The 13,948-nt window shown below is 45.1% G+C and overlaps 1 protein-coding gene across 1 annotated transcript; it reads left to right on the top strand.

Moving 5' to 3' along the window:
- The first annotated feature begins 455 nt into the window (after positions 1 to 455).
- On the top strand, positions 456 to 4,805 carry LOC148473775 (zona pellucida sperm-binding protein 3-like). The gene is made up of 8 exons (XM_088459494.1): positions 456 to 980; positions 1,974 to 2,092; positions 2,726 to 2,829; positions 2,898 to 3,075; positions 3,150 to 3,270; positions 3,727 to 3,818; positions 3,893 to 4,023; positions 4,540 to 4,805. The coding sequence occupies exons 1-8, from the start codon at positions 498 to 500 to the stop codon at positions 4,785 to 4,787; spliced, it is 1,476 nt and encodes a 491-aa protein (XP_088315620.1). The 5' UTR covers positions 456 to 497; the 3' UTR covers positions 4,788 to 4,805.
- Positions 4,806 to 13,948: the final 9,143 nt, after the last annotated feature.

The raw sequence follows: 13,948 nt of genomic DNA, 5'->3' as shown, positions 1-13,948 counted from the left end.
CTCACATCCTCCTGACATTTGGCCGACATTCCTGTGTGACTGGATTATATAGCCCACCAAGAAACTCTGCATTCTGGCCTGACCAAACTGCAAAATATAGCACCTATCCTTGTGTATCAATGCCTATTTCCCTATAGATTGGGTCTTCCTACCTATATATCTGTCTGTTATTACCCAGTTTTGTTCTATTAATGATTCCAATTGTAAAGCGTAACGGAATATGCTTCGCTATATAAGAAACTGTTAATAAATAAATAATAAAATAAATATAGCGCAGCATATTCCGCTGCACTTTAAGATTTGATACAACATTAATAGAACAAGACTGGGTTGTAAGAGACAGACATAAAGGTAAGAGGGCCCTGCTCACAAGCTTACAATCAAGGTGAGTGTGAGATCATTACCTGCCCCAGGTGGGGGTATTAGCAGCTGATGGGAGGGGTATAAAGAGCTGTTCCCTGCGCTCCTGTCCTTGTGCTGTGTGTCCTGCAGGCAGAATGGGGATGTGGGTGAGGTGGAGTTGGCTGCTGGTGGTTGCGCTGGTTTATGGATCAGGATTTGCCAGTGCTGGGGAGCATGTCTTGGTTAGGCGCCAGTCAGATAGTTGGTGGAGGCATTACCAGCCCTCTGTGGGGGGATCTCCTAGAGGCTCTCATGTGGGGGCTGCTCAGCCTGTGTCTGGCCTGCAGTCTCCTAGATGGGGTGCTCAGCCTGTGTCAGGATGGGGGTCCCCTGTTAGGTATGATGGGGGAGCTGCTCAGTCTAGACAGCTGGCACCACCCCAGAGCTCTCCTATCAGGGTACAGTGTGGTGAGGACACAATGGTGGTGACTGTGATGAGAGACCTGTATGGGAATGGGAAACTGGTGAAGGCCTCAGATCTGAGCCTAGGACCCCAGTCCTGCAAACCTGGTTCCCAGAGCACTGATACCAGTGTGGTCTTTGAGATTGGCCTCCAGGAGTGTGGGAACATAGTACAGGTTAGTGGCTATGGGATTATGCCTCATGTCAGTGTACTGCATGTTGTAGGGCTGTAGTCTCTCCTGGCTGCAGCTTCTGTATTACTGAAATTGTCGCTGCCTCACACACCATGAGCAGCTGTGTATAATACAGAAGTATGGGATGATGTATGTACATATTTGGTGTCTATTTGCTGTATATACTGCACTACCTAGAAATAGGGACTATCCCTAGTTCCAAAGCTGACACTAATTGGTATACCTGATCACTTAATAAGCTAATAAACAGCAGCTGTGTCCATAATTAGTGTAATGTATATAACACGCTGCCATGCAATGTGACCTGCTAATGTACCAGTTAACCAGCATGTAAAGATCTCCTGTAACATTATGTATGAGCGAACGTCCTAACCTGTATTGCTGTCCATAGTGCTCTACACTATAAACCACCATTACATGCTCTGACTGCAGCGTGAATAGGTGTTCAAATATATTTAAATAGCACTTTCTGTATGCAGGGACGACTCCTGCTCCACAGCTGGGTAACCCTGACCTTGGTGATCCAGGTTCTCAAACCCTCACAGAACTGATTCCCTTCAGTGCTACTAGTGACATTCCCTGGTGCAGGCTGGTAATGTTACCCAACTCCAGTCCTCCTACAGGTCATGTTTTCAGGATTTCTGTCTGTGGAAACAGGAGGGATAATTGGTGACTCAGCAAAATGGATACTTGTCTATGCATTGTAAAGAAATCCAGAAAACATGATCTGTTTGTTTGTACTTGACGACTGGAGTGGTGATGCACTGTCCAAGAAATAAATTATGATTTCTGCATCTAAGCTGAAAGCCCCCACTTGCAGTATTTATTATGCAGGAGTGACCTGGAACATAATGTAGATATATACACACATTACAGTGACACAACTTGTATTATCAGTCAGGGAGGATAACTGATCTGCATGTAGTACTTGGTGTCTGTGTAATAAATGGATAATATTACTCTTCATGTCCTCAGATGACTGCAGACTTTCTGATCTACATAACCAGTCTGTCCTACAACCCAAAGCCCTCCAGCAGTGTCCCCATTACCAGGACTAACTCTGCCGTGGTCCCCATCCAGTGCTTCTACCCCCGGTGAGTGTGGGTCAGAGGGAGGGTTATAGCTTATTGAGTGGGAGCTGCCACACTAGTGACTCTCAGCCTTGGTCTCTGCTCCTGTGCAACATTACAGGCTCTGCCTTTTTGTGTCCCCCACCCACCCAATGATTCCTCTGACCCCAGTATCGGGTCTGTGCTTCCTACAGATTAGGACACCACCAGCCTATATCCTGTATAATGTAGTGATCTCCCCCCTGCACCAGTTATTATGCTGTATTGGTGACTGACGTGTTCCCCTCTGAGGCAGTGACATTGGGATCTGACTCCAGATGACTTCCATACTTCTGTGCACAAGGAGACTCTCAGATTAAGGCCTCCTTACTATACCCTGTACCAGGCTGTGTATTATGTCACTGGTGGTCATATCTGGGTTATTGTAGGTAACCCAGGTCTGAATCAAAGCCCATGTATATCAGTTATGTTTCATGACTCAGTAAAGAATGGGATGGAAACTCAGAATTCTGTGTCGCGTTACTATACCTAGTCCATTCGCTATTGTCATACTTTTTTGGATTTTCATGTTTAATGAGAAATTAATTTAAAATTGTGACCATTCCTTTGAAGTTAAATGTGACACCCCCCCCCCCCCACCCAATCATTTTTGTGCAGACATGGTAATGTGAGCAGTGAGGCCATCAAGCCAACATGGGTTCCGTTCCATTCCACTGCGTCCTCAGAAGAGAGGCTGTCCTTCTCCTTGCAGCTGATGACTGGTGTGAGGTGGTGGCTATGTGATGGTGCTGGGTCTGGTTTGGTCTCTAACCATCTGATTACCTTACAGATGACTGGAGCGCTCCCAGACCTTCCTCTGTCTTCCAGCTGGGGGACATGTTCTACATAGAGGCCTCTGTGGACACTCAGAACCACGTCCCTATGATGCTGTTTGTGGATAGATGTGTGGCCACGCTGTCTCCTGATGTCCAGTCTGACCCTCACTATGACATCATTGCCTACAATGGGTATGTTATACCAGTGACTGTCTAGCTGCTGTGGTCATGGCTCCACTTTCTGCTAAACCTGTCCTGTTGTGCAGGTGTCTGGTGGACGGTAAGCAAGAAGATTCCTCTTCCGCCTTCACATCCCCAAGGACCCAGCTAAGCCGGCTCCGGTTCATGGTTGATGCTTTCCGGTTCACTGGGACAGATGTCTCTCTGGTAAGGACTGGTCCATTCTCCTGGTTAAACCTTCTAGTGTGGGGGCATGATGCCAATTCTGAGGCAACTAAGGGTGTACAGAGTATAAACATCTAGGGGCATATTCATTGCATACCACATTTTACAATTTTAAGCAATACTATCAAAACTTTAAGCAATTCTCTTGCATCTATCGATCTTCATGCATTGGGACTTGGCTTCAGAGAAAGCCCTGTCCTGGTGAAAAGCTAAAGGCAAAATGGTAACTACTGCTATGACTGCTTCTGGTTACTATGGACCCATTGGGCTGTTCATGCAATAGAATGGGTAACGAAGGATCCTTCCATTTAAAAAAAAAAATAGACTACTGCAGCACTTAATGGTTTTTATTTTAAGCTACTGTGGCAATGCAGTCCTAGCAGAAGCCCTGCACTCCTGTGTCCCTCCCCCTAAAAACTAAATGTTGTCTTGTCCTAGATCTATATCACCTGTTACCTGAGAGCTGCTGCAGCCTCTCAGACCCCGGATCCATTGAACAAAGCCTGTTCCTACAACAAAGCCTCTAGAAGGTGAGACACTGTAGTGCCCTGAGTTACGTTACTGGTGTAATGGGTAAGATGGCTGACTTCTCCTTTTCTCTTAGCTGGGCTGCTGTGGAGGGCGCCAATAATGTCTGCCAATGCTGTGACACTGGGAACTGTGCTGCCCCTGCTGGTCAGAGCAGATGGGGCGTTGTGCAAGGAAGACCAAGAGGAATGGGGAAGAGAGATGTTGGTGAGTTCCTCAGATGTTACCAGGCACTGCACTGCCATCTTACACCCTACCTTCTATTTGGGGCATATGAAAGCCTGGCAATACCAGGTCTTGGCTTGGTAAATGCCACCTTCTATAATGCAGACACTGGTGTCAATAAGGGCTTGTGACTTGTCTTCACACACCTACCTTGTTCCTCAGTCTTTATAGTCGATATTTATGGGAGGCTTCACCTCATTGCACCTGGTTGGGGGTTTCTTCCAAATCTGTGTGAGCTGTGACTGAAAGCCTGTTACACTCACTACATGTAATAGCAGTTGTCACCTGCCTTGGTTCTGAAATAACAAAGTCCCCCACATGACCATGGATCTTGGTAATGGCTTATGGGGATCTTCACACATACAGTAGATGGTGAATGATCCAAGAAAATGTATTCACTTTACCAGTGCCTTACACCTCATTTATAACACCGGATAAATGTCATTTTGTCTGGAAGTTCTGGCTGCTTGTATTAAAGCCTAACCTCTCCCCCTGCAGGTGCTCATCCAGAGGAACATGGACTGGCCACACTCGGGCCTCTTCTGGTGATTGGAGCAGAGTCTAACCCAGCCCCTGATGCAGCCCTTAGCCAGGCATCCAGAACGACAGCAGGATCCAGGCCTCTAGAACTGTGGGTGTTGGTGGCCATTGTCTCCGTCAGTCTGGCTGTTGTAGCTGTTGGTCTAGTGGTGGTTGGAAAATGTGTCATAAGGAGATTCTCTCACCAAGAAGCTGTAAAGAAATAAAAAAATCTTCAGGATCTATTTCTGCATCTTTGTCCTCATGTATCCTATAAACCTGGTATAACATGTTATGGGCCTTTGCGACTGACAAGGACCTCTTTACAGTGGATCTTTCTATAGCTCCCCTGCCTGTTTATGTAATGCATTCTGAGAACCATGGCTTTTGCTGTCCCTTGTCACAATGACACTTGGGATCCCAGCTGTAAAAGGTCTGGGCCACAAGCTCAGGCTGAAGGGGTTAAACAAATGCATGAACGTCCTTGTGTACAGTATGTTCTTAGTCTAACTGTTGGCTCAGCAGGTGTTGGAGTCAGACAAATGGTGTACCCTGGGTATATGTTGTCACCTTTCAGCCTGCCCATTGTTTGTCCTAAACAACTGTCAACTTGAGAACTGACTTCCAGTCTTCATAATCCCTGAAGAAATGTTGGTCCACAAATTGGGTTAATTGGTCAGTTGTGTTCCTTAAGCAGTTGTACCCAATGGGTGTCATGTTAATAATACTGACACCAATTCTGCTACACCATACTATAACTATCAAATGCATAACCTTGTGTAACACTTCAAACATAATTCTGGGAGGCAGGAAGTGGCCGTTGGTTTTAGTATTAAATACAATTCCCTGTACCATGCTCCAGGATAGGTTTCATTCTTAATTTTCCGTAAGAGGGTTCCCTGCTTTGTGCGATTTGGCACAATTTCACACATGGGAGGGTGTAGAACTGTGGGCTGGAGGATTTATATACTTTTTTTTTTTTTACTTATATTTTTTTTGGGTGCAATTAGCATTAGTTTAGGCTGAGTTTAATAGATCTGGAGACAGGGGTAGGTGTCTGGGAAGTGTGACTGAAGGAATTATTGTCAGTGCATGTCACTTCAGTGTGTGCTACAAACAGGTTAGAAACTGTCTTGTGTTGAATATTTTGCTTCAGTGAACCTGCACTCGCATGCCTATTCCTCAAAGTGCATGCAGACACTTGACAGTGTATATTTTACTTAAATTATACAAAGCTGTTACTGTAATAACATTTTGCATAGGTTTACCCTTCCAGTGTAAAACAATTAAGAGTATATAAATATTATTGGCTGGTGTACAAAATAAAACCACCAAGAGCAGAATTGCCAACCCTGTACTAGTGCTGTGGCTGCTGTCAGTCATGATAGTACATTTACTGAAGGTGGTCAAGGGGAAAGAAGGTTTTAAAGAAGGGCACCTGTAATCTAAACTTCACAAAATTGAAGAAAAATCCCCTCTAACAACTGAAAACTGCTTAATTTTAAATTGCCAGTATCCTTGCCACTGCATGTGGTGTATGGCAAAGGCTCAGACCATTGCTTTCTTTGAGTGGGGGTCCTGCTACAGCTCTTTTGTGCACTAGAATGCTTATTTCTGACACTGGGGCCAACAGTCGGGCATCTTCTATAACCTCACATGTACCATCTTCCTGAGTCTAGAGGTGTTGCCCTTTTTAACAGGCCAAATCAGTGCACAAAAAAAGGCTGAACAACTTGTTTACACATCACGCATTCCTGAGGAGAGTAAGGGTGTCCAAAAGTGCTATGTGTAAGTGACATTTCTGAGATTGTAATTGTGCATTTCTGCAAATGTGAGGCTGAGTAGCTGTGAAAGTACAGATGGTGTCATAGAAATTGAGGATGCTACTGTGGAAGCACAACAGGATAAGGAGGATATTTGTATCTGATGCTACTGAGGATGATTAATGTATTGGACATGAAGCTGATAAAATTCAGGAGGAGGATGTTTGTATCAAAGGAAGGCTGGGTATACATCAACTGATATATCTGGACCATATAGTGTCCATATTGCTTAGTATATACCCTCAATTGAGTTTACGAGCATTCTTGTCCAATCTGGTGTGCTGCCTATGAGATGGGATGACAGAGCTGATGACCACAAGCAGGATGGAAAGGTATATTGTGCGGTCTTACACACTAACCAATCCAGATGTATCATCCTGTTGGCTGAGATGCATGGTGTTCTGGTGTGTGCCTGGCTTTAGTCAGTCACCAGTGGCAGCAGTTCTTGCCTTTTGATAAGGCCATTGTTACAGGGGCATATTTATAATGCAGTGTGGGCCCCCCTGGACCTAACACCCATATTATACTTACCTCTCTGGAGTCCCACATTGGTGCCGGTGTCAGCACTTTAAAAAAAAAAACGCACACTGCTGGAAAATGACCCCCATGGCCATTTTCCCGTCGTATGTGCAGTACAGGGAAAATGGCTGCCATGGCCTTTTTCCCGGTGACCTGCACATGTGCTATAGACTCTGGGCACACTCTAGTGCCCATGTCTATGTGCGGTGCTGTGATAGAGACTGCACACGGGCCCACCTCCTCTCTAGAAATGCCCCTGCATTGTCATGCCTGGCATTCAGACCAAAAAAGCCACCTTTTGTGTGGTGTTATTTTGACCCCAAAAAATGCCATTTGTCAAGCAGTTTGAGGCCAAAATAAGTAGAGGGTAGGGACACTAACCATATAGGAACCTAGCAGCCCAGGATCATCGATCTTCTCAATAATCAGAAGTAGTCGTCCTGCTTACATTTCCAGGACATTTAGTCCTCCCCTATCCAGGATTCCCCAGAATAGTCCTTGTGCGCTGGGACTGGATCCTCATCACAAAAGGGGACACAGAAGACTAGTAGTTTCAAACTACAATTGACTGAAACAATCCTTTGCAAGAGGAAGTAAGTATGAAAGCTGCCATCCAGTTACACAGCGGATCACTGAAGCCAGGAAGCCTATGCTAGTTTTAGATCTGCGTCCAATAGCCGCCATCTGGTTTTATACAGTTGAGGTCCTGTGTCCTCGATACCAAATTCCATTTTACCAGAACGATTCCTCGCCTATACCGGGACATTCATTAAATGCCATCGTGCCTAGTATCCACTTATCTACAGATATGTGGATGAGCGGTACTGGTCAGATGAAAGATTACATGAGTGTGACAGGCCACCGGGTGGGTGTATCACCTTCATCAGCAGCAGTGTCTAACACACAATGCCGGCTAGGTCACAGGCTGGCTCCCCTCTGTATCACCGGCATCACTAAGAGACATACAGGTGTCAACCGGTTGTAAACACTCAGGAATGTGATAGCCAAATGGCTTACCCCACTAAATACCCCCCTCAGAATTTGTCATTTCCAATAACGCAAGTAACGTTATACAAGCATTACACCTGGGTGAATTTGAACACGTACCATGTGTTGCACACCTAATAAACTTAGTGGCTTAGTTTTTTTTTAAACAAATGACAGGTGATGCTGGTTGTAGCCTGTAAAATTTCAGGACATTTTTGGCATTCAGCAGCTGCAAGAACAGTTCAAATTGCTATTCCACCGACTCAAGCAAGAGCTAGTAACCAGGGGGAATTCTATTTTATGTTTTAGTGACTGGAGGACCAGGTACTGAAAGGGTGTTGGGCAAAACCGGAAGTTGTGGCCACGTCCCCTTTGTAAGAAATGACGTTAAATACTTTGCACAACACCAGGAAGCTGCAAGACGCACTGCAAAGGGGGACATTTGTCCACATCAGCAGCTGCCCGGGACCCTCCAAGAGGCCTGGGTAGTAATTAGTAAGCATGAGTGGATTCAGTTCTCAGAGAACCGGACCCACCCGAACTTCGCGATCCGGGCCGGGATCTGAGTCCGGCACGGGTTTTCCCGCCTAACTTGGATCCCAAAATGTCATCCTTCCGCTGTTGGATTCTCGGGGGCTTTGGATACAAAAAGATACCAGGTCAACGGCGCCATTTCACTCCAGCGGTGGAGAGTGTAGTAAGCAGAGGGGTGCTGTGTCCATCCAGGGGTTGCTGTGTCTGTGATGTCCATCCAGGGGCAGAGTCTGCTGTATCAAACCAGGACAGGGACTGCTGTGTCCATCCAGGTGTGCTTTGTTCGTCCAAGGGTGCACAGTGTAAAAAAAAAAATAAATGCTAATAATATCATTTAAAAAATTTTTTTTTTTTGTGCTATACCCCAGTGTACTATATTATTGTTTTTATTTTTACTGTGACGCTGCCGGTCAGACCGCAGTGTAATATATAAGTCATAGCGCAGTATAATATTCATACACGTATTGTGAGTTGTGATGCTGTAAATGGAACCGCAGTGTAATATACATGTATTGTGACACTGTAAGTGGTAGCCCAGTGTATTCATAATATATATTGTGACACTGTAAGTGGTAGCACAGTGTATTATTCATAAAAATATTGTGACACTAAGTGGTAGCACAGTGTATTCATAAAGAATATTGTGACACTGTAAGTGGAAACGCAGTGTATTATTCATAAAGAATATTATGACACTGTAGGTCATTGATTCTGCAGTGTAATATTTAAAATTAGTACAAACGGACATGTGTGCTGTACCCTACTTCATTCGTGATTGTGGATATGGAGAACAGGAACCAGATACCAGTGCTGTAGCTGCTGCCAGTGCCACCAGTCATGACTTTACTTGTCCATCTATGTCAACTACTAAAGCATACAGGGCTTAAGTTAGGGCATCTAAATTATAAGAAGCAATATTTTACAAGGGTAAAAAAAAAACCATCAAAGGGAAAGTTAGCTGCAGAAAGACATAAAATTGGTAATATGCCTTTCGACACATGAAGTGGCAAGGAAAGGCTAAGGCCTTGGAATTTATTTATGACTGGTGGATCTGCCTCTTATGATGATGCAAGCCCTTCTGACTGTAGATGTTTAAAAAAAAATTAAATCGTTAAGGCACAGGAACCAACAGTGTGCTCAAAAATGTCACAAATCCCTGAGGAGAGTCTACTTGTGTTGGTGGGTGCCATGTGTGAGCCTGACCATTCCAAAACTGTACTCAAAGAGGAGCCTCCTTCCACCACTTGTGCGTCCTCTGCAAATGTAAGGATGAGCAGCACAAGTCAATATGCTGACATAGAAATTGAGGATGCTTGTGTGGAAGTGCACCAGGATAAAGAGGATATTTGTGTAGCTAATGCTAATAAGGATGCTGATGATGAGGATGTTGGTTGTGTAAATTAGGCCCCAGTAGAAACAGTTGTTGCCCATGATAAGGAATAGCCCATTGTCATGCCTGGGTATAAAATAAGAAAAATCCACTTCTTATGTGTGGAATCATTTCTACCCAAATCCAGACAACAATTGCCAAGTCATCTGTACACATTGTCATGCCAGAGTAAGTAGAGGTAGGGACCTTAACCATCTAGGAACCTCCTCCCTGTTACATCATCTACAGCGCATCTATCCAAAGTGTTTGCAAAAATCAGAAACTTTGGCTAAAAAAGTAACAACAAGCAGTCCAGCATCCCTTCTCTCTGCTAGATCCAAGCACCTGGCATCTTCACCATCAACACCTTCATCAACAATATCCTCAATCATGATCAGAACTAGTCCTGCATCCAATTTGATAAGGCTAACTCAGTCCTCCCCTACCCTGGATTCCTTAGAAGAATCCTTGAGCTGTTGCTGCTCCTGCTCAGAGTGGATCTTCATCACAGAAGGGGACCAGGAAGACTACTAGTATTAGTTGAAAAAAAACAATTGCCTGTTAAACAATCCTTTGCAAGGTGGAGCAAGTATGACAGCAATCACCCAGTTGCACAGCGGATCACTGACACCATAACATCTATGCTTGAATAAGATGTGCATCCGATATCTGCCATTAGTGCAGTGGGTTTAGACAGTTAATTGAGGTCCTGTGTCCCCGCTACTAAATCCCATCTAGGTTCCATTTCACTAGCAAACTAATTCCCAGCCTGTAGAGGAACATTAAAAAAAAACTTCATTAGTGTCCTCCAAAATGCCATTGTACCCACTGTCCACGTAACCACAGATATGTGGACAAGTGGACCAGGGCAAACGCAAGATTACATGACTGTAACAGCCCAATGGGTGGGTGTATTGACTTCAGCGGTACCAACAGCATCTAAGAAACAGCAGCTCATTCAAAGGCAGGCTACTCTGTGTATCACCGGTTTCACTAAGAGGGAAGTTATTACAAAATGGCTTACCCCACTTGGACTCTCCTCGGGATTTGTGATTCCTGACAACGCCACCAATATTGTGAGAGCATTATAGCTGGGTGAATTCCAACACGTCTTGTTTCGCTAACACAATCAACTTGGTGGTGCAAACATTTTTTAATAATGACAGGTCTGTGCAGGAGATGCTCTCTGTGGCCCGCAAAATTTCTGGGCATTTTCAACATTCAGCAGGCGCATGTAGAAGATTGCAGCACCTGCAAGAAATTTTGAATTTGCCCTGTCACCAGCTGAAGCAAGAGGGAGTTACAAGGTGGAACTCCACCCTTTATATGCTTCAGCAGATGGAGGAACAGCAAAAAGCCATCCAAAGCTACACAACGAACTATGATATAGGAAGAGGAGGTGGAATGTACCTTACTCAAGTTCAGTGGAAAATACATTCTTTGATGTGCAAAGTGCTGAAACCCTTCGAAGTAGTCACCTGTGAAGTGAGTTCTGACACTGCAGCCTGAGTCAGGTAATTCCTCTACTTAGATTGTTGGAAAAGCAGCTTGAGAAACTGAAGGAGGAGATGAAACAAAGTGATTCCGCTAAACATGTTGGACTTGTAGATCAAGTCCTTTATTCACTTTGCCAGGATCCAAGGGTTGTCAGGATCTTACAATCGGATCAATACATTTCAGCGACCGTGCTGGATCCTAGGTTTAAGTCATACGTCGTGTCTTTCTTCCCAGCGAACACAGATCTGGAGAGATGCAATGAGCTGTTGATGATGCATACACAACCAAGTCAACACAACCAAGTTTTGACATATAGTTGGCTCTAAAAGAATTGCCTACAATTAATGAGACCTCTACCATAACTCCATCAAAGAATGGTTGAGGATTATTTTAATGATAGCATCCAAATAGGCATGTCAGACAGTCTGTTTCACTACTGGCAGGAAAAAAAAGGCAATTTGGAGTCCCTTGCACAAACTGGCTTTGCTTTATTTGAGCTGCCCACCCTCCAGTGTGTACTCAGAAAGAGTTTTCAGCACAGCCGGGAACCTTGTCAGCGATCGGCATAGGAGGTGACTTCCTCAAAATGTGGAAAAAATGATGTTCATCAAAATGAACTACAAATTTCATGAGGAAGACATTTACCACCAATTATATCCAAAAATGACAGAGGCACCTGAGGCTGTAATGGTGGATTCCAGCGGGGCTAAATTAATATTGTGTGAAGATGATATACACACTGATGAGGGTGAGGAATCGGATGATGATGGTGACAACCTCTTGCCTCTGTAAAGCCAGTTTGTGCATGGAGAGATCATTGCCAGCAATGCCAGCTGCCCATTGGTAGCTTGTTTTGTGGGGGCCCAAACAAACCAATTGCTTCAGCCACAATTGGCAGTCCCTTTTGCTGAGGAGATTGGTTTGTTAAACTGTGCATGTCCTATATACAATATAATAGTGGGTGGAAGGGAACAAGGACAATTCCATCTTGCACCTCTTTTCATTGCATTATATGCTGTATGGGGCATTGCTGCCTGACATTTTTAATTTTATTGGTTATTAAACTGCCATCCTGTCTGCCACTGCAGTGCCACTCTGTGCCATGTTGGAAACTGAACTGCCACATGTTAGTGCCGCCCACTGCTGTCACTTATTCAGCCAGCTTGCTCGATGCAACCTTTTGGCCTAAACTGGATGAAATCAATATTGTGAGATGTGAGGTGGTCAAAATTGACTGAAAATGACTGGAAATAAATGTTATTGAGGTTAATAATACTATAGGAACAAAAACAGGCCCAAATTATGTGAATTCAGCTGTTTTTATGAATTTTTAGAAAAAATATAGATCGAAAAACCAAAACACTCAACGGTGGTTTGCTAAAACCAAATGCAGATCCAAAACCTTGAAGGAGATACAGATCTAAAACCAAAACCAAAAGACAGGGGTTTGTGCACATCCCTAGATTACTATCCACTTCCCCCTCTTAATGCTCTATCTGGGGGCAGGTCCGGCAATAAATCATGGGGCTTAGTACACATGAGTTTGGTGGTCCCCCATCACTCCCAGGTAGGTACCCAGTTAGAATAATCAGAGCTTAAAGTAGTTTTAGAGGTGGTGGACTTCACCGCTCAACCTGCCTCACTGCCCCCTGACATACACACATGCTGTTCTGCTGCTGTTTGCAGCCCTTCAAATTTCAACAGGCTGGATGGCAGAGCTACATTGAGATGGAACCTTACCACTGCGCAGAGACATAACTGGTGCCCAGGGTAACTAAAGAAAATGATGTGCCTTACACTGTTCTTACATTCTGTCTGAATACATATGTTGGTCCGTACACACTGTCAGCACAAATTAGGGAAGTGCAAGGCAAAACATCACTATGACAGGGATCAGTGGCGTAACTTCATCCCAGGTGCCCGAAGGCAAGATGGTGGCCCCCCTGACCCATCAAATTAAAATTTACCAACCCCCCCAGCACCTATGCCAGCCCCAGCTGCCACCGCCCCCCTATGCAGTTCCTTTCATACAGTGTGCCCAGTAGTGATCCCCCTATGCAGTGCCCTCAGTGCCCCCAGTAATGGTCCCCTTATGCAGTGCCCACCTATGTAGTGCCCCCCAGTAATGGTCCCCCTATGCAGTGCCTCCAGTAGTGGTCCCCCTATGCAGTACCTCCAGTAGTGGTCCCCCATGCAGTGCCCCCAGTAGTGCTCCAAATACAGTCCCCCCAGTAGTGGTCCCCCTATGCAGTGCCAGCAGTACTGCCCCATATACAGTGCCCTCAGTAGTGGCCTCCCTATGCAGTTCCCCATATACAGTGCCCCCAGTTGTGGTCCCCCTATGCAGTGCCCCTTATACAGTGCCCCCAGTAGTGGTCCCCCTATGCAGTGCCCCCAGTAGTAATAGTGCCCCTTGTAGTAATGCCCCAGGTAATAATGCCTCTAAAAGTAATGCCCCCTGTAGTAGTGCCCCCAGTAGTAAGGGTCCCTGTAGTGCCCCCAATTGTAATGCCCTTGTAGAGCCCCCAGTAGTAATGCCCCTTGAAGTGCCCCCAGCAGTAATGGCCCCTGTAGTGCCTCCAATAGTGCCCCCAGTACACTGGCGTAACTTCATCGCAGATGCCCAGAGGCAAGATAAATTTTGGTGCCCCCCCTCCCA

Source organism: Taudactylus pleione, unplaced genomic scaffold (genome assembly GCF_031769625.1).
Source record: "Taudactylus pleione unplaced genomic scaffold, aTauple2 ptg000913l, whole genome shotgun sequence".
NCBI classification, from domain to species: Eukaryota; Metazoa; Chordata; class Amphibia; order Anura; family Myobatrachidae; genus Taudactylus; species Taudactylus pleione.
This window is presented reverse-complemented; position numbering and strand designations above follow the sequence as displayed.

Excerpts from the sequence above, each read along its gene's own strand:
- LOC148473775 (XM_088459494.1), top strand. The coding sequence starts at position 498 with ATGGGGATGTGGGTGAGGTGGAGTTGGCTGCTGGTGGTTGCGCTGGTT. Across the intron at positions 2,093-2,725 it reads ATCCAGTGCTTCTACCCCCG|ACATGGTAATGTGAGCAGTG; the intron begins GTGAGTGTGGGT and ends ATTTTTGTGCAG. Across the intron at positions 3,076-3,149 it reads GACATCATTGCCTACAATGG|GTGTCTGGTGGACGGTAAGC; the intron begins GTATGTTATACC and ends CCTGTTGTGCAG.